General features: G+C 43.8%; 2 protein-coding genes across 2 annotated transcripts; both read left to right on the forward strand.

Moving 5' to 3' along the window:
- Positions 1 to 3,900: 3,900 nt before the first annotated feature.
- Positions 3,901 to 9,215, forward strand: otop1 (otopetrin 1). Its single transcript, XM_062524873.1, has 6 exons — positions 3,901 to 4,543; positions 4,949 to 5,085; positions 5,467 to 5,525; positions 5,756 to 5,886; positions 7,135 to 8,126; positions 8,463 to 9,215. Exons 1-6 carry the CDS (start codon positions 3,973 to 3,975, stop codon positions 8,631 to 8,633), a joined length of 2,061 nt encoding a protein of 686 aa, XP_062380857.1. The 5' UTR covers positions 3,901 to 3,972; the 3' UTR covers positions 8,634 to 9,215.
- A 3,423-nt stretch (positions 9,216 to 12,638) lies between these two features.
- Positions 12,639 to 14,115, forward strand: drd5a (dopamine receptor D5a). The gene has a single exon (XM_062524884.1). The coding sequence runs from the start codon at positions 12,736 to 12,738 to the stop codon at positions 14,113 to 14,115; it is 1,380 nt and encodes a 459-aa protein (XP_062380868.1). The 5' UTR covers positions 12,639 to 12,735.
- Positions 14,116 to 20,503: the final 6,388 nt, after the last annotated feature.

Consider the following 20,503-nt stretch of genomic DNA (forward strand, 5'->3'; position numbering starts at 1 on the left):
ACAATTAAATGACAGGCTTTTTGGAATTTATATTCACACATCTAACATAATATATTGTATGCCTTCCAGTTCACAAATGATCTGTGAGATATGGCAACTGGAACTATACATTCTATTTTGCACTCTCACATGTTATGTGTTGGTTCATCCTGACATTCCTGCATCATTTATGTATGAGGGGAAAAGAAAGAAGAGGAGTATGTTCAATTGTTCAGCAGAGAAGAATGAGTATGAGCTAATTGTCAGTGATGACTCTGAGCACGGCATGTGTGTGGTGAATGTAAGCCACCACATGGCCGGGCATTTTTACGGCAAGTGTAATATTTCGGAGATGAGGGCGACACAGTGACCTGTTCTTCACTATATGTGATGCTTGTCGTGAAGAGGAACATACTGGTGTGTGATGCTTCCCTTTCCCCTATACCTCACCTGTGAGGTAAACCATTACCAGCCATCAACCATCTCTGTGCCTGTCCCTCATCACACCTGAAGTCACATCCCTATGACTGCCCTACCATCGCCTGCTGTGGTTCCCTGCCCGAATCTTTGGCCCTCGGATCTCAGCGACCCATCACCTTCCGAAATAACTAATGGATTACTAATGGACAATTTATTCCCTACACTGGACTATTTGAACGTTCATTCTCATTGTAACTTTCAAACTACAAATGACTGTACTGTAACTGACCCAAGGCAGATGGGTTGGGCCCTTGAGTCGTGGGTCTGTCTGAGGTTTCTTCCTATACAGTATGTATCTCCAATTCTAGGGAGTTTTTCCTTGCCCCTGTTACTCATGGGCTCTCTTTGAATGTCTAACACTCTGTAAAGCGCCTTGAGACATGTGTAATGTATTGGCGCTCTATAAGCGACATTAAATTGAAATTGATGCTTGGCTGTCATACTCACTAGATTAGATAATCACCCAGACTTCCCTGGAAAATTCATGCAAAGGGGAGTTCCTGTAAAGGAGTGGGAATACACTTCCCCTTTATTTGCACTGCATGCTTTCTGTTGTTTTCACCTGATGAGTAATGACTAGGGTTTTGTACCGTGACCACACCTGTAGCATTGAGAATGACTAGGGCATTTGACCCATGTGACCTTCATGTACAGTATGTCAACGGAACAGGTAGTGATGGATCTCTGCCTGAATGTTCTTGGACACTGGTTAACTTAAATATGTTACATACAAATGGAAAAATGCCTCAGTTATATTTTTAAATAAGATTTGCCAAATAATTGTGGCCCATGTATTTCGTCTTCTTTCCCAATGTGAAGTTAAGCTGATTAACCAAAACCTGGATTTCTGTTGTACTCATCTCTGCCGGGGTGCCAATACATGGAAGTGGTGCAGAAACTACAGTATGAGTAATGCTTGGTGGCATTCTGTGTTGACCAGTGTCAAGAGTGTTGGTTTTGTTAAATTGAAACCTTTGTGACAGTGCACACATTTGTGGGAATTTCTACATTTAAAGGGCTCATGGAGTATTTTCAGGGTGTGGGACAATGTGGTTTGAAGATACGGAGGATTGCGCAGTTCAGTCAAACACAAGGTGTGTCTCCCTTGAGTAAGGCAGGCAGGTCACCTGACATTGATGTGGTTGGCAAAACTCTAGCAGCCAACAGCTGACAGAGCTACTAACAGATCAAATGACTCTTACCTGTCTTACCTTTAGGAAGTTGCCATTAGCCATTAAGATAATTGGCCTTACATTATCGCAATGCTTGATTAGTGCATCATGTTAAAATTGATTCGGTTTGCCGAGAATGATTTCCTGCCTTTTTTTACGGCTGGCTACAGTCAGTTGTGTTGACTTTCTGATTGCGGGAGGATGTTTAACTCCAGATTAAATCAACAGTGTGTCTGCTCACTGAATCTATGTTGTTGGGGGGGAAAAAAACAAAAAAAAACATGAGTACAGGGAGTAGTAGCATGCAAGTCCAGGATATGGCACCAAAAAGGGATAAGAGAGGGGTGATCACATGCTGTCTTTTGTGATTGCAACTGTGTTGGGTTAGTTTCTGGGGTTTGTGGAGGAGATTGAAGAATAGGAGATTGTCAGAGTGCAGTTGTTAAAGTATGTTACCAGCCTTTAAGACCAGCCTCAGCATTACCACTCAACCATATCATACATCATAGATCTCAAACCATAAATTGTTTCATTTTGTCCATGCTAGCTTTCAACATACTCTGTGTGTTAATTGTACACAGCGGTGAACGTTTTAAGTTCTTCTTAACTTGTCTCTCAGTGGACTTGTGCAGTTGATGTGGTTGAAAGAAGAGTCACAGGTCCACGGCATTGCCTTGGATCATATAAAGAGCCATTGTGGGTTTGACAGAATGGAGTTGAAACTTGAGGACCCCCCTTTTCTCTCCCCAAGATCTTGGAAAAAAAGTATTGGCCATGAAAATAAAGGGATAATCTCAAAGTGTGTGTTTTAGGTGACAGTGATCAGACTTATCCAAACACTTTGAAATGGTTTGATAGGTTCCATTAACTCATCTGTCTAAATTAAAATAGGTGTTAGCTGTGGGAGCGCAAGGTGCGTATCAAATGACCGTTCTGCTCGGTCTTGTGTTTCCAGGAACTGCTGAACTGTTCACTTGCGGGCCCCGTTTTCCCGGAATGTACCAATAGGGCAACTGTTTAAATTACAATGCACCCAGCGAATCACACATGATCATCAGTCATGGACTTTAATGATAAGAGTGTTGATATCAGTATTTAGTTGGAAGCCATGGGGATCAATGACAAGGATATGAGTGTTTCTTAAACTTAAACTTAAAAATCACGTCATGTATCATAATTGTCAGGGGTACGCCCTGAAGATGTACATCCATGACACAGACCGATAAAAAGAAAATCAATAAAAGATAGAAATCTTTAAAATAACCACTGACAGGCGATCAAAATTTCAGCATGTTGTCTTTCATATTTTGATAATCTTTTGGAGATCTGTATAAGTAACAAAAGCAACGTCTCTATGATGTAAAATATTAATACAAATCAATAGGCCTACATGTAAGAATATTGTCAAAATTGTTTGACATTCCCAGAATTGTGTAACTGAAAAAGATAAACGGATGGAAACATATTTAGTTAGAAGTAGTGAATATGAAATGAAATTTGATATGTGTATTTAACTTTGCTGTTCATTGTCTGTGTTCAATTACGTTTGAGTAACGTAGCCTACGGATGATTAACGAAATGTGATTCTGTCCTCTCTGACTAGCCTATCCTAACCTTTGAAAAACTCCTGAGCATGGGAGTCAACTGATTATTTACAACCTCACAAGATGCTACAATCCTATCACAATGCTCTCAAAAGGTGTCAATACATTCTAGCCACTCATCAGTTTTAATCAGGATGCTAGAGAACGGGCACGTGAATACAGCTACAGGAAGCCTATATCAGATAGCCTAACCTTTCTAGTTGACCAGAAGTTCCATAAACTGCTTACCTCTCCGTTCATTCGGAGGGTCTACCATCTGTGAAATGCTCCACGCTGACAGTTTAAACTACGTTCCACACAGCAAGTAACATGGAATAAGCCAGCAGAGAGACTTTTCGGCACAGGATAAGGCGCTTCAAGTTTCTTGATATCTTTCATTTGATGTCTTCACCGAATGGCGTTTCTGATATAGGATGGACGTTCAAGTACGCCATGAAAAATATCTATTGCCATTGAGTTACCGAGACCTGAGACGTGATGAACGAATTGACGGTGGCTCACCGCTATGGACACGATGCGTTCTTGCAACCGCTATTCTCATAGAATATCTTAGGACAAGAGTAGAAATTCACTGAGCAGCTTTATACCTGGAATCCTGACTGATGGAGACATGTCCTGACATCCACCAGTGAAAACCTACTTCCCGCAAGTTGAAAGGTGAAAAAAGAATAGAACATTAAAATACGAAATTACTTGTTTGGTATACTAATTTGTAAGACAGCACAGCTTGTACAGGGATGTCCAAAAGTGTTAGCTATGCTGTGGGAGACTCCCGGAAGTTCCGGGAGAGGTGGGATGTTTGGCATGTTGCCCCTCTCCATGCAGTTCATGTCGATTGCAACAGGTTACGCAGCCGGCCCTCTCCAAATGCGCTTAAAGTGCTCCATGTTGACGCGTCTCTTTCTAAGGATTTTGGTCCTATAGATCTTGGTGCCATGGTAGAACACGGCGGACTGGATATTATGTGCCTAAATAAGTACTGTAACAGCTCGTCCTCGTCTTCCACGTCAGACGGAGACAAGAAATTGTTAAAAAAGTTGAGAGTCCGTCTCACCGAAAATTATCCCCAGAAAAACGCAGAGATCCTGAGTGCCCAGTACGGCACACAGCTGCTGCTGATTGGGGTGGCGTTAATGCTTGCTCTCGCTAACGGTGGACCATCCATTCACGAGGAGCACCTGCTGTCCTTCCTCACCACCCTCATGATTTTGCAGCTTTTATGGATGCTCTGGTACATTGTGCGCAAGGACAGGCAGAGGAGTCTGGTGTCAGAGAAAGACGTGCATGCTGGAACCAGCTGGATAAGAGGTAACTTGGATGTATGGTCTTCTTCATTTCACACCTTTGTCCTTTTATATTAGCCTACTACTTTTGAGCCATAGAAAGTTTGTGTCGACTTTACTGACTTTAGGTAAGATGTGGATGTAATGGAGATAAATTTGCGCAATTCACTCAGTTAATTTTCTAACATGAATATTTGCCGATCATCTTTTTTGTAACGCACGAATAACGCACAGTTTCTTTCTTTGTGTGTGTGTGTGTGTGTGTGTGTGTGTGTGTGTGTGTGTGTGCGTGTGCGTGTGCGTGTGCGTGTGCGTGTGCGCGCGCGCGTGTGTGTGTGTGTGTTTTGCTTATAGATATTCAACAATTAAAGGGAAAATATAAAGCTTCTATGTCTAACACTTATATGACTTAGTTGTGGTCATCACTTAGGGGGACTGTCACTACTGGCTTTGCTATCGCTGATTATGGATGCTTTCCGCATTGGTTACTTTGTGGGATATCAATCGTGCATATCCGCTGTGATCGTCGTATATCCCATCATCCACGCAGTCCACACAATATCTCAGGTGAGGTGGGTGAGTGCATAACGCTCTCTTGGTAAGACAGCACGGGGAAATAAAAGCCCATGTCTGTCTGTCATTTCATATCAAAGCAGCTCAAGTGTCTCTCAGATCCTTGAGAGGGGTGGTCCCGCTCCCGTATAATGCGTCTTTGTTTGCCAGCCAACATAAGGAGTTTGAACTACATAATCCTGTCATTGTAGCCCTACATCTCCTCTTTAAACCTGGCGAGAGTTGTCGTTTCTGTTGTGTGTTATTGTAAACCTATTTTGCATTCAATTATTGGTTTAGTTTGTTTAGACAAAGTGAAGAATAATTTCGTGTCAGGAACGTGACATGTTCTTTGTTTATTACATGTTCATGTTATATTTGTTTATTTCCAACCAGGTGTATTTTCTGTGGTTTCACATCAAAGATGTCATCAACAGATACAAAACATTTGAAAGGTACTTCATCAAGCACATATACGGCTTTTATTAGCAATTTACCTCATTAATTGATTGATGAGTTTGGCCACTTATTTATTCATTCATTCATTCTTCAAACTGGAACAAAGAAAAAACAAATCACAGTAAAGGTTGAAATTGTCATTCAAATCCATTTTCCTTTCAACCACCTTATCTCTGTATTCAAAGCGGGTCTGCTTTAGAAAATCACTGGCTTTGTTTACTGATAGATTTGGCGTGATTCACGCAGTCTTCACAAACCTCTTGTTGTGGTGCAACGGAGTGATGTCAGAGTCAGAGCACTTCATGAACAATCACAAGAGAAGGCTCTCATCCCTCGGCTTCATTAACCACTCCATAGGTAAGTGTGTGTGTTTGTGTGTGTGTGTGTGTGTGTGTGTGTGTGTGAGAGAGAGAGAGAGAGAGAGAGAGACTTTGTGTGTGTGTGTGTGAGAGAGAGAGAGAGAGAGAGTGTGTGTGTGTGTGTGTGTGTGTGTGTGTGTGTGTGTGTGTTGCAAGGTCACGTTTGAGTGGCAGCTTACTGCACAAGGAAGTGGACAAAAGCTCACTTTGAGGGCTTGCTCCCCACGATGAAAGCGAGGTGTGTGTTTTGGGGGGGTGGGGGGTAGAGCTGGGGAGCCGGGGGTAGGGGGTCGGGGTCGGGTGGACGGAGTAGGTAATCCAACAGGTCCTGTTTGTGTCCGACGCCTCTCTCTTGGGTTTCAGGCGACACACACGGTCGCCCGTCTCTCTCCTCCCCACTCGACCTCAGACGACTTCGCCCTGCTCCCCGCCACTCCCAAGGGCGCTGCAATTACAGTAACTGATACACCCCGAGCCCAACGGTCCCCTCATATCCGGACGGCGGTGGTGGGCCTGACTGCCTTGACCGCTGTTCTTTTCTTCCTCCTCCCTCTCTCTCTCTTTCCTTTCCTCCATCTTAATTAAAAGGAGGGGTATTGGGAGGCAGAAGAGGTGGAAGGTCTAAAACAAAGGAAGGGGGTGAGGAGGGTTTAGGGAGGCGGAGGGCTTGGATGTGCCTCTAGGGGGCAGTCTTCTATGGCAGAAGGTTGTTATTGGCTTACTGGGTCGGTTCAGTTGAAATATGGATTTGTCTTTCTATTAAATTATTACAGTGAGCAATGGTTCTCTGCTTTCATTAGGCAGGCACTCTACAAGGTCAAGTTACTTAAAACTTTCTTCAAAGCAAGATCAAATGTGCCACGGATAGAGTGGACTGGACTGGATGTTCTTCTAAGTGTATCATTTTGAGGCTTGATGAATTGCTGATGAATTATTTATTTATTTATTTAAATAACTGCTTTAAAGTTTTTTCATGCATATTCATCGAATCAATCATAGAATGATGGATAGTATGGTTCTTAGGGTCTGTTCAAATTAAATTGATCTGCATAAATTTATTTGACAACCATGATGATTTCAATCCAATAAGGAAGTACACCCTTACAGAGAGAGATATCAGTATTGATTTTTGATTTCTGCATTGATTTTTTTGCACTGGATGTCCGCATATGGAGACACGCTCTGTGCCTACAGTATATGTTTCTCTGCCCTGTTCGTTAACACCTGTAATAACTGTCTTTTGCAGTGGAGTTTGAGCCCGACTGTAACTGCACCACTAGTGCCTGCACCATGTTCTCCAGCAGCATGTACTACCTGTACCCGTTCAACATCGAGTACCACATCTTCGTCTCGGCCATGCTCTTCGTCATGTGGAAGAACATCGGCCGCACCATCGACCACCACGCCAACCGCAAGCGGCCCACCACCCAGACCACCGGCCTGATCCTGGGCCCCATCCTGGGGCTGCTGGCCCTGGCCAGCACCATCGGCATCCTGGTGGTCTACCTCATCCACGTGGAGAAGTCGCTGGCCATGCGCGAGTCGGCCATCGTCATGTTCTACGCGTACGGCATCGCCATGCTGGCGCTGATGTGCGTGGCGGGCGCCGCCGGCCTGCTCGTCTACCGGGCCGAGGGGCTGCCCATGGACACGGCCAAGAACCCGTCGCGGCAGCTGGACGCCGAGGTGCTGCTGGGCTCGTCGGTGGGCTCGTGGCTCATGTCGTGGTGCAGCGTCGTGGCGGTGGCGGCGTCGGGGGCGTCCGGCGGCGGCGGTCCGAGCTACCGCTGGTGCAGCCTGGTCTACTCGCTGCTGGCCGTGCTGGAGAAGTACGTGCAGAACCTCTTCGTCGTCGAGTCGCTGTACCGCAAGAGGTGCGAGGAGGACGCCGAGGAGCACGACGAAGCCGGCGGCGGCGGCGGCGGTGGCGGTGGCGGAGCCGGTAACGGCGGGGGCACTACCACCGGCGGCAGTGGCGGCGGCGCGCCCGAGATCTTCTCGGTGGCCGCCTCCATGGGTCCGCTGTACGACGGCATCATCAACCGGGCCTACGACAGCCAGGACCGGTGCTGCGGGGCGCTGGAGAGCGAGCCGGTGGAGAACGGCCAGGCGTACGGATGCGGGCGGAAGCCCTCGGAGGTGCCGCTGCCCGTCGGCCCGCGGCTGAAGGACAAGCCCAGCAAGAAGAGGCAAATCCTCAAGAACATCGCCGTCTTCCTCTTCATGTGCAACATCTCAGTAAGCTCAAGCCACAACACTCAAACACTCTCACAGAGGGAGACAGTCAGCAAGTCTCCCATTACTAAGTTGGAGCATAGTGTTAATGCCACCATTCATTGAATATGCTATAGTGCAGTAATAGTTATACCTTGTAGTATTACACGTTTTAATAATTAGTTACCATCCTTGCTTTTATCTGTTTTGTCATTGTAGATTTCTGTTGGATCAGTTAGGTGGAGTTCTGAGAGTTTTTTAAAAAGAGAGTAATGCCTGTGTAAGCTCAAGTATGTGTTTAGCGATGTGTTTCAATATGACTGTTCCATGACTGTGATGTGTGTTTTTGCCCCCTTCCAGCTTTGGATCCTGCCCGCCTTCGGCTGTCGCCCTCAGTACGACAACGGGCTGGAACAGGAGACCTTTGGCTTTGCCCTATGGACCACAGTCCTCAACTTTGCCATCCCTTTGAATCTCTTCTATAGAATGCACTGTGTGGCCTCTCTCTTTGAAGTGTTCAGGAAAGTGTGAGGCCAATGTACGGCGGGATGAGACGATGTTATCTAGTCGTCAGTGGAGCTCTGTAAAAAGAGGCTTCTCACATAAGAAATCAGGATGAGTTGTGTTTCAGAAGTCAGCATACCTGGTGCTCAGCATCATCGAATTCTATTGAATTGTAATTTAAAGCCTTGTACTGTTTTGGTAAACTGCATGTAGAAATCATTCCTCTTTTTAAAGAGATTAATTCATTGGGAGCTTTGATTGCTATAGAGGGCTGGTATCTTGGAAACTTTTCAGAGAATGTAGAACCTTTGTTGTCATTTAGTCACACAGTTTTTTTGGTAATTTTAGTTACGTCGACAGGTGTATGGGCCTGAATTACTTGAACTTCATGGTACTTTCCTGAAGTTGCCAAACAACTTATTTCCACTGAAATCATTTTATCGAGTAAACAAACGTATTAGAATTGTACATAAGATAGAACACATTGAATACAATAGAATGATTAGGAGTTGTTGTTTTTTCTGTCTAATTGTAAATGTATGTGATTACATGGATAACGTTCTCATTTATATGCTCTTGGTCTGGCTACACCGGGCGCTGACATGTTCTGTTCATGGAGGGATTTTTTTCCCCAAATGTGCACACCTCTATCACATCTGGTGTAGACAGTTCAATTAATTATGGTCAAAGCTATTTGTTACAAGCTACTTGCAGCATATTCCCCGAAAACAGACCACTTCAGTTGCATGCTTAGTATAGCCCAGCCAAGAGTCAAGAGAATTGCCCATTTACCAGAAATATGCAACTGGCCCTTTGGTCATCTGCTGACCAATTGCTTACATCAAATGATTATTTTGAATGATTAGTTCATTGCAACTCAATGGTCTGTCATTATTTTTTATCCCCATGACAAATGACAGTAAGCCAGTCTTTTGGTGTGGGCCATTATCACTTAAAGCATTAAGCATTTCCCATCTCCAGGTCCCCTCAATTACCACCAAAAGGCTCTTTCAAATGGCCCTTCACCTGAAAAAGAAATGGCACCTCTTCCGCCTGTCTCTCCCTGTAATGGAAAAAGGCCTTGTGACAAGACGTTGTGCACATCGACAAGTAGGGAGTGCTTTGAATTAATGTGAAAGCAAAGTGTGTTTTGCTTAGACTTGATTGCGCTTTGAGGACCCGAAGGAATGGAATGTGTCATCACTGTATTTTATGGGATAAGATATGTTGTCTGTGTGTGTGTGTGTGTGTTTTTTTTTTTATTGTGCCACATCCAACATTCAGTGTGTCCTAATACATATGTCTGCTGCACTTGAGCAATTCATAGTAGAGAATAGTCAAGAAAAAAAATGCTTTGCCCAGAACTAACATTTCTCATTAACCATAATTCAAGCAATCAAGCAATACCAAAGGCTGCATTTGCATAATAAAAGAGTTTTGAACTAAATTGATGTTTTTACTAAGATTCATGAACTAGATCATCATCTCTTTTTCTGCCATTCATTTTATTGAAAATCAGGTGTGATTATTTCTCTGTGCTGTTTGCACGTGGTTTGTGGGCTTTTCGTTTGAAGTGGAAACTGCCATAGCAGTTGGTTTTCAAGGCTGAACTAGAAAGTTCTCACCTTCCACTGCAGACTTTGCACAGCTCAGATAGACACTTTCAGGAGCTTTTCATGTGCTTGAGCTTGCAGATTTGTGTGTGTGTGTGTGTGTGTGTGTGTGTGTGTGTGTGTGTGTGTGTGTGTGTGTGTGTGTGTGTGTGTGTGTGTGTGTGTGTGTGTGTGGGCGGGCGGGCGGGCGGGCGGGCGTGCGCGTGCGCGTGCGTGACTGTGCGTGCGTGCGTGAGTGTGTGTGTGTCTGATTGTGTGAGTGTCTGGAAATGCACATATCACAATGTGCAGTGTTTATCAGTCAGAAGATATTCTATGAAAAGGGAACACTGTAACATTTCTACACATCATGAAGCATAACCTTTTCTATGCTATTGAGCAGTGTAAACATCGCACTTGCAATGGGTGAATATTTGCCCATGTTCTACTGACTATTGTTGGACAACCTTGGGACATTTCAGTGAGTGATATGGCAGCATAGTTCAGCTGTGTTTATAACACATTTTGTGAGCTGATATATTATTTTGAGGATATCATTACTTGTTACTTGATCAGGCAGAATAAATAGTTATTACACAACAGATATGTAAAAAGTTTTATCTGTCAGAATAATGACAGAATGAATGGAAAGTGATATAATGTAATGTGCAACTCATATGTCAGTCAAACACAGTAATATTTTTAAATCACATTTTCTTCCGAGTTTCACATTAATTAGGGATTAATTTTAGAGAACACGTTAATGAGTTTGTAGGATTGCCTTAGGCTACTATCTTACTGTACAATCACCCAAATTAAGTAAATAAATGCACAAAACTGACACATAAGAGTTAAATAATAAATTAATCTGCATTCAATTTGTGTACATGCATATTATGCCTTTTTTGGGCGAACCGTTACCGTGAATCTACTTAGTACATCATCCTATGAAGCTTTTACAATTTTACTACGTACCAATTTCTACACTAGCTTGTAAAAATAATGACCACTAGATGGTGACAGAAGCTTTTCCTTTTTTCTGAGGCTTCGGGTGTGGGATCGTGAATTGGCTCTCAGCTCTCAGATCAGATTATAGCGCTGTTCGGATAATCTGAATTCTGTTGAAACCAGTGGAAGGTTTTAATAAAACGCTGACAGCAAAGGATGACGTGAGTGTGTCCATTCATATGTCAATCATGATTACTACCCCTCCCCCTACTTCATAATAAACAAATAAATAAATAGCCTCTGTCACCCTCACATTCCATAACACGCAGTTGAACTGTAGCGCAATCTCACTGTGCGTTTTGACGGGTATTCTCCGTCCGCTCCTGATGTTTCTAAAAATAACACAAACAGCCTGTTGGAGGAAGGACACGCAGTTCATGAATTAATGTAATGAGATTGTTTATGACCTAGATGTGCCTGTGTACGGCGGATTATACATTAAATTCATCATCCGATGATGAAATATAACCGATTACGGCACATTTTCGGTTGTCACTCACATCATCACATACCAATGATTTCATGTGAGCATCAGTGTCACCTCACATTCATGAGGTTAATTTCCTCAAGGGGAAACGCATTTCCGCCTGCGCCTTTAGCACCGAGTCAGCACCATGGAGAGCGCCCAGTCACACGAGACGCGCCTGTGTACGCCGCATTGTTTCGTGCGTGTTTCTGTTTCCTTGAATGCAATTGAAAAGAAAAGCTTCTCGCATGATGTAGAAAAGCATTTCACGGGAAGACCTTGGGCAGTGCTCCAGAGTGCGTATAGAACTGAAGTAAATTGAGACAATAAATCAAATAGGGGACAGATAGGCTATACAAATTATGCAACAGTCATAAAACAGTCACAATAACATATGACTGTACACCATGTCTAATTATGTAATTGCAAATTATGCAATTGCAGTCAGTAACATATTAAATCAAAGATTTATATGAAAAAAAAAGAAAAAGAAGCAAACAAATCATTCCTAATCCAGGCATTCAAGTTCTACATTCTTCTACAACTGGTCAGACGACATGTAGCTGACATGCTCTTTAGAACATGGTGGACAAAAAATGCATTTTTCTGAAAAGGAGCATTTGGTTAGTGATGACTTTTGTGAGTGTGTTCCTCTCTCTCTCTCTCTCTGTTTTTCGAGCGCGCGCGCGTGAATAACACCCCTCCCCCTCCTCCCTCAAAGTGCTCATGAACTCAAAATAGCACAGCCCAACAGTTTCAGTGCCGCTGCTTTACTCTGACGGGGGAGGTCAGACGAGACGCGAGGCAACAACATGCGCTCGCGGATGATGAAGCGTCTCCGTTCCTTTGCGCGCGGCTCTGCCTCACCTGGACAGAGGCACTCGGAACTAAGACTTCTGTAATCTACGCATGCCCGCATTCCCTGCAAAGAAACACTCACTTTTGTCGCTCTTAGCGAGGTAATCATGCACGGAGATGAGGAAGGGGACGTAAGAGTGTCTCGTTTTTGTGCGTCTGGACACGGGCGTAACGCAGTATTACATCTGTTCACCTGACCGGGCTCATGGAGACTCCAGCGAAATACTTCTCGTCCGTGCTCGCCTGCAACACCATCCCGTTCCCACTTGGAGTGATTATGTGGAACGTGACCGACACGGAGGCGACCTTAGATGCGAGGAAAGACTTGGTGGTCCGTGCCGTAACGGGATGCCTGCTCGCCGTGCTCATCCTCTGGACGCTGCTCGGGAACATTATGGTGTGCACTGCCGTGCTCAGGTTCCGCCACTTGAGATCCAAAGTCACCAACATTTTCATAGTTTCCCTGGCAGTTTCGGATTTATTCGTTGCTGTTCTGGTGATGCCATGGAAAGCAGTCGCCGAAGTGGCAGGTTACTGGCCGTTTGGTTCCTTCTGTAATATTTGGGTAGCTTTCGACATCATGTGCTCCACAGCATCTATCCTCAACCTCTGTGTTATAAGCGTTGACCGCTACTGGGCAATATCAAGTCCTTTTCGATACGAGAGAAAAATGACCCAACGAGTGGCCTTTGTGATGATTAGTCTGACCTGGACACTGTCTGTACTCATATCCTTCATTCCGATCCAACTAAACTGGCACAAAGCCAGCGTGGAAATTATCGGCCCAAACAACACCACGATGGAAGAGCCAGTCGAAGAGAATTGCGACTCTAGCCTCAACAGAGAATACGCCATCTCCTCGTCTTTGATAAGTTTCTATATCCCTGTGGCGATTATGATTGTGACATACACCCGCATCTATCGGATTGCTCAAATACAGATACGGAGGATAGCGTCTCTGGAGCGCGCGGCTGAGCACGCACAGAGCTGCAGGACGAACAGACTCGAGTGCCAACACCACAATACCTTGAAAACGTCCATAAACAGGGAAACCAAAGTTCTGAAAACTCTTTCTGTGATAATGGGTGTATTTGTCTGTTGCTGGCTACCTTTCTTTATTCTGAACTGCATGGTTCCTTTTTGTGATAAACCACCCACCGACCAGGAAGCTGGACTACCGTGTGTCAGTGAAACTACTTTTGATGTGTTTGTGTGGTTCGGCTGGACCAACTCCTCTCTAAACCCCATCATATACGCGTTCAATGCAGAGTTTAGGAAAGCCTTTGCAAATCTGCTCGGTTGTCGTAACTTTTGCTCCAGTACACCGGTTGAAACAGTGAATATAAGTAATGAACTCGTCTCATATAACCAAGACACTTTATTCCACAAAGAGATCGTCAACGCGTATGTGAACATCATCCCAAATGTCGTGGACTGTATTGACAACGAAGACACCTTTGACCGGATTTCTCAGTTTTCTCATAATAACGAAATAGCGACCGATTCGGTTTGTGACTTAAACGATTGCGAGACAGATATTTGTCTAGACAGGTTAACACCGTTCACTCCAAATGGTTTACACTGACAAGTTCTTGGCATCACCCGATGCGTTAAAATGTGTCGTTCTGGTCATATATTTTAATATGTAATGTTGGTGTTCTATGCTTAAATTGACGTCGTACGTGAAGTGAACACCTGAAACATGTGTTGCTATTCGTCTTTGAAGATTCAAATTCATTGTGTTTTTTATCCGATTGTTTTATATCCGATTCGAGATTGTCACTTAGGCAAACGTCAGAATCTCTCAAGTTCATGCAGTCGAAGGTGCAATGTGTACAATTATTTAAAGACCACCAACATGATAAAAAAAAAAGCTATTGTATCCTGACATCCATCGCCAACAAATCTGCAAATTTGGAAAGCCTTACGTCACCACCTTTAGACCTTTAGTCGTTACATTGTATTTTCAAAGACGCCTTATTATCTTTGGGACTGAGTGCAATATGATTTCGAAGGTAAAGTGTTGTGTTTTCTGTGATATTTCACTGAGAAGGTTGCCAAATAGTCAAGTGCCCACTAAACACACACAACACAATTCTCTCTCTCTCTCTCTCTCTCTCCTCTCTCAAATTCAAATTCAAATTCAAATTCAAATTCAAAAAAAGCTTTATTGACATGACAAGAGCACTTGTGTTGTCAAAGCAGACATGTGACAATACAACAGATACAATATCTGTTTTGGGAAAATCAAAATCAAAAAACTCTCTCTCTCTCTCTCTCTCTCTCTCTCTCTATCGTTCTCTGTATCTCTCCTTCTCTTTCTCTCAACACTGTCATGTGACTCAATGTTGCACGCTTGTCCTTGGTATATGCAGTGAACCATACCTCACATTTCCATTCAGAGAACTATTATTGTCCTATATCTGTACAATATTGCTAAAGCAACAAGTCATACAAACACAAACGAATTTCATGTGAATGTTATGAAATAGAGTCAACAAAAAGAGAGAAATTATATTAATACGGAGTGAATTATTTTCTCTACAAGCGGGGAAAAAATCCATCTTTGTTGATGAGCAAAATCCTGGGGTACTCTGTCTCTCTCTCTCTCTCTCTCTCTCTCTCTCTCTCTCTCTCTCTCTCTCTCTCTCTCTCTCTCTCTCTCTCTCTCAGATTCATTCAAGATGTCCAGCCCTTACAACCAACTTGCAAATGTGATCACAGTTGTCACTGTGATTGCGTGAGAGGAAGCATTCCATATTCTCATTCATTTGGATGTAAATTTGACCTCACTCTCCTCGTTCCTTCATTTTTTTATACTGTACTGATGACACAATATGAATGTATGCTGTCCTTGAAACAGTGACGTGCACCATCTTTCTAAAAATAAAGCTCTTTACACAGAGAAATCATTCTGTTGTCAATAGGCACTTTGTATGTATTAAGATAGACACTCAATAACTTCAAATTGATTGCCTCTGCAATTCTTCATTCAGCACCAGATTCACTCTCAACAGAAGAGGCATTCTTGATAGACTTTGCAGGCAAACTTCTGTCCGTGGTATGCTGAACTGAGATTGACGTTATCCCTGGTTAAAATAAGTATAACGTTCTTAACATGGTCAACTGGATTGGATGTGCTGCTTCATGGCCCACTGGTCCACATTATAGGCTTTAAAGGGACACTTCACCGATTAGCATTAATCTTTGTAGAAAACCAGTCATGTTTTTGAATGGTCGTGCATCATTCCCTCAGTTTGCCTTGAGATGGGAGAAATACGGATTTCAATGTTGGACTTCCTGCTTTCAATGATGTAAAAATCATCATTTTACATCATTGAAAGCAGGAAATCCTATTCATGGGTTTCATTGAAATCCGTATTTCTCCCATCTCAAGGCAAACTGAGGGAATGATGCACGACCATTCAAAAACATGACTGGTTTTTTAAAGATACAAAGCTTAATGCTAATCGGTGAAGTGTCCCTTTAAAGTTAGACCTTCTCGGTGGAGGACAGAGCCTCTGAACTGAGTCTTGTTGGGAGAGGGAGCTCTTGCGTTTGATCTGGTCTCTTGTGCTTGTTGTTTCCTTTCTCCACTTCCACCATCTCATTGTCTTCCTCCCCCACCTTTGAACAGGAGAGAGAGATGGCTGCCATTACTTTGTACTCCGGAATGGCAAGATGTTGGTTTGGGGGATCAGGCTCTAGGGGGGAAGATTTATCTTGCCGTCATCATTTATACGTCAAATCTCTCTCTGTCTTTTAAAGTCATTCCCCTGTATATCCCCCTGTCCATTTCACTCATGTCTCTTCTCTCTCCCTCTCTGTCTGTCTGTCTCTCTCTCTCTCTCTCTCTCTCTCTCTCTTTCTCTCTCTTTCTCTCTATCCCTTTTTATTTCACCCATTCCCACTTTTGTTGCACAATCATTGATTTTTTTTTTCTTCTGTGAAGCTGACAATTCTCTCCGGTGTGTAGACTCACTGTCCTCACCTAACACCACCTCGCTCTCATTGTTTGCTGGTCCTCTCTGTCGGGTCTCCTTTCTCTATCTGTCTGGCTCCCGAATCTCTGCGCTTTTGTTTTTAAGCTCTATTGCCTCTCTGGCCGGCTGGGCACCCATCTATGTCATGTCCCTCTCAGAAGGCTCTTTTTAAACGCTAGCCCTTCTGTCCAGAGAACAGAGCCATCACTACCCATCACATGCATCGTTGAGAAATGGGTGCTGAAGCTCACTGCTCATTGGGTCAGTCATGCTATGAAGGTGAACAAGCAACGTTGGATGGCAATATTTCAAGAATGTTTCTCTCAGCATCCATCAAGTTTTATTGATTACAGGATGGAAAGCATGGAGATTGTTTGGAAGTGTGATTTTAAGCATACGACATCAACAGTCTTGTAAGAACAGAGATTTGAGAGAAAATCAAAGTTCATTACTGAATTGATGCTTCTCTTGGGTTACCTTATCAGGTGAAGATCTCCTTGAATGTAGAAAATGACTTATAATCTGGCCATGCTAGCAACAAAGCCTACACTGGTGATGGCGATGCTTACAGAAGGGATGACATCGTTCAGCCACAAATCAAACTCATTGTTAACTTCATGAAGAGCATTATCTCTTTCAGGGATAACTATATAAGTGTATCTGTTCCTGTTCCTCTATAGAGAAATTAGTGCCATTCTGTTAAGCCCATTGCATACGCATTAATCAGCCTGGGATGACCACCCCCCTCCCACACTGAGTATTACTCAGGGTCTGGGAGACAATTAGATTTCTGGGGCCAGCTGAAAGAGGGAACTTGACCCAGCCCACACACCCCTGACAGCGGATAAGTGGTGTGGAAATGTGGGTCAGTCTCAGGTAGCCATTTCCGAGGCAGGATGCACAGTTACATGTATAAGAAATGCGCAGAAAATATGACGGCTGTAGAACAGGAGCCCTTCTGTATGACTCAGACGCTTAGTTTTAGGTTTATCAATCACAAGCGTATTACTCCACTAATGGATTAATGGTAAGCTATTACATGCAATATGATATAATGAGAGAGGGGGCGGCAATGCCTGCAACTATTTCATACAGACAATGGCAACAATAGGCTGCTATTTCACAGTCACTACTGTCCATACTATTTCACACAGTGACAGTGACTTCAGACTATTAATGGCTGTCTTAAGGAGCGAGGTCGAATAGAACCAGTGCTCACCTGATTCTTACTTGCAATGCTTTGTTTCCTCTGAATCCTTTTTTTACATGCAATGAAGGAAGCCTGCATAAATCCTCAATTAATTCTCTGTCAAGCATTATAATTATCTTACTATGCGATAAAAGCCAGCCATCTGCACTACTGTGGGCTGTAATTTCTCCAAAGGAGACGACATAGACAGACCACTACTCTGTACACAACGACAGGGGTTTTGGCGCGTGTCGACGTGAGTCATAGCTGTCAATTGGAGACGATTTGTGGCGGGACTGCTGAGTTGTGGAAGCCAAGATGCGCCGTGCAGATGGAGAGCTGTGAGTGGGACTCGCACTATCTTTCATTTCCTGTCATCAACACTACACTCCTGTCCTGACATTAAAGTGATGAATGGAGAACACATCAACAAGTTGTTGACTTTTGTGACCTAAAACCAGCTGGCGCAGTGTCTCGATGTGCTATCTTGCCAGAACAGCAATGATGATTCCAAACCAATAGTAGGCTACCATATGAGCTTACTTACATAAGCTATACTTACAATTCATTCATGTTTTGGTAATAGATTATTTTCAGTCTGATACAAAACCTTCATTTAGTGTCTAACACATGAACAGCATTGTGAATATTGGTCAAAGACTTACTTGCAGTATACATATAGGCTATGACTTCTTTGGTGACTAAAATTAAAAGTGTCCAGCTGTCCAGCTTTTAGTCTATTGCATGCCTGAAAACACCCTCAAAGATTGAACACTTTATCAACAGCTGGTGTGGTCCAGCAAAGGTGATGGACTACTTTGACTTCTTGTTTCCATATGGATGTCTCTCCTCAGACCCAGCATCAGGCCAATAAAAGTAACACTTCTATTACACTATAATAATGCCTACGGGACACAAAACGTATGTGACTGTAGGTCCTATATGTGCTTTACCCATTTATATGTATAGTTTTATGATGTTTGTCATATTGATGATGGGGCATTTTATCTGAGGAAGTGATGCACAAGTCATGGGAAATGAAGATGTTGAAGACAGACAGCTGTTGATGCACCTATACACTGGAAACACTTTAATCTTGATGATGGGTTTTAGAGAAATAAATTATGCTTCCCAATGTAGCTGTGAGAATAGCATACAAATGGCCCTGTCCTGCTTGAATAAGCCTTTTTTTTCTGGGATCGAATGAGAGATCGGATGATGCGGATATCGTGTGACACTTCCCTTGTTCTCAGTGGCATTGTGCAGACGGTGTGCTGTGATCTTATGCATAATGTGAGAGATTGTTTAGCTGAGAGTCCTGACCCCTGGACGTGAGAGGATTCTATACGCGCGCCGTAAAGCTATAGTCTGAAATAAACAAATACAAGAGAGAATGGGAGTCCTGGTGGGGTTGGACAGACTCGTTTAACCTCCGTGTCAACACAGGCTGAGAAGGGCTGAGAAATTAGTCTGCCTACTGGACATGGCACTGAATATGGAACAATGACCAAATAAGTCTATTATCATAATGACCCTCTCTCTCTCTCTCTCTCTCTCTCTCTCTCTCTCTCTCTCTCTCTCTCTCTCTCTCTATCTGATTGACACACACAAAACACACACACAAACACACACCACCACACACACACACAAACATACACACACAGCTAGAATGTCCTTTTTCCATCCAGCTGATACATGGTACTGCTTGAAACCGGAGACCGGTATCTGGTGCTTGAATTGTAGCTGAGGAGGAGGAGGAGGAGGAGGAGGACAGGAAGAGGGTATAGCGGAGGAGAGTAGGATAGAAAGAGAGTGTTCATGCGTGACCTACATCCCTCCCACAACCCTTAAATACAAATCACCTCAAACACCAACCCCCACCCTCCCCCCAAGAGCCTATTATCTCCATTTCAGCAGGCAGATAGCCAGCCAGTCCCGTGCAGAGAGCTGCATTCCACCAATCACAGGGGGATTTATTAGAGTAAATAAGGTCAGAGCGGTAATGTCCTGTATCAACACAGCCGAGGCATGGACCTGAAGAGCTGTAATCGTGGACACAGGGGACGAGGCCATCCACTGAGATCCTGGGCTCCTACTCTCTCCTTTTCTCTTCTCTAGATTCATCTTCTCTCTCTCTCCAATTTTCCTCTCTACTTTCCTCTCTCTGTCTATCTATCTGTCTGTCTATTTCTCTCTTTCTCATTCTTGTTCTCTCATCTCACTCTCCCTCACTCATGGCCCAGTCCCTGTCTTCTTTGCTGTCCTCCCCGCTGATGCTCAGATTAGACCGGCTCGTTCCATCGGTGCGGGGCTCCACTGGCGATACGGTTCTAGACAGATGCAATTCCTCACTGAGCTCTCTGTTTTCTTCACACACGATTCACAGCCTCGTGGCTTTTTAGTGGCTTCATCTCCTGAGCAGTGTCGGAAACTGCTGGCGCTTGAGATAAACACACGCATCCCCCCCTTCTTAAGATATACAGAGGCAGCTCTGAACTGTCAGCTTCAGCTTTACTCCGAGATTGCGGCAGGAAATAAATTAAAGAAGACTTATAGAGACTTGCAGAGACTTAAATAAGTCCATTAATACCTGTGGTATAGGTGAAGGGAGAAGCAATGTAAAGCTTGCAGGTATTAGGGCTTTGTGGAGGCGCAACTGCGTGCTATTGAGGCAGTCAAAAGTGTTCACACAGAAGTGCACTGGGACACTGGATAGCCCAGCCCGTGGTCAACTGTAAATAATACATCTGATCTCGTGTTGGACAGGGGATGGCCTCCAGCTCTGCTGGGGCTTAAGTAAC

The sequence above is a fragment of the Sardina pilchardus genome, chromosome 21 (assembly GCF_963854185.1).
Source record: "Sardina pilchardus chromosome 21, fSarPil1.1, whole genome shotgun sequence".
Lineage (NCBI taxonomy): Eukaryota > Metazoa > Chordata > Actinopteri > Clupeiformes > Clupeidae > Sardina > Sardina pilchardus.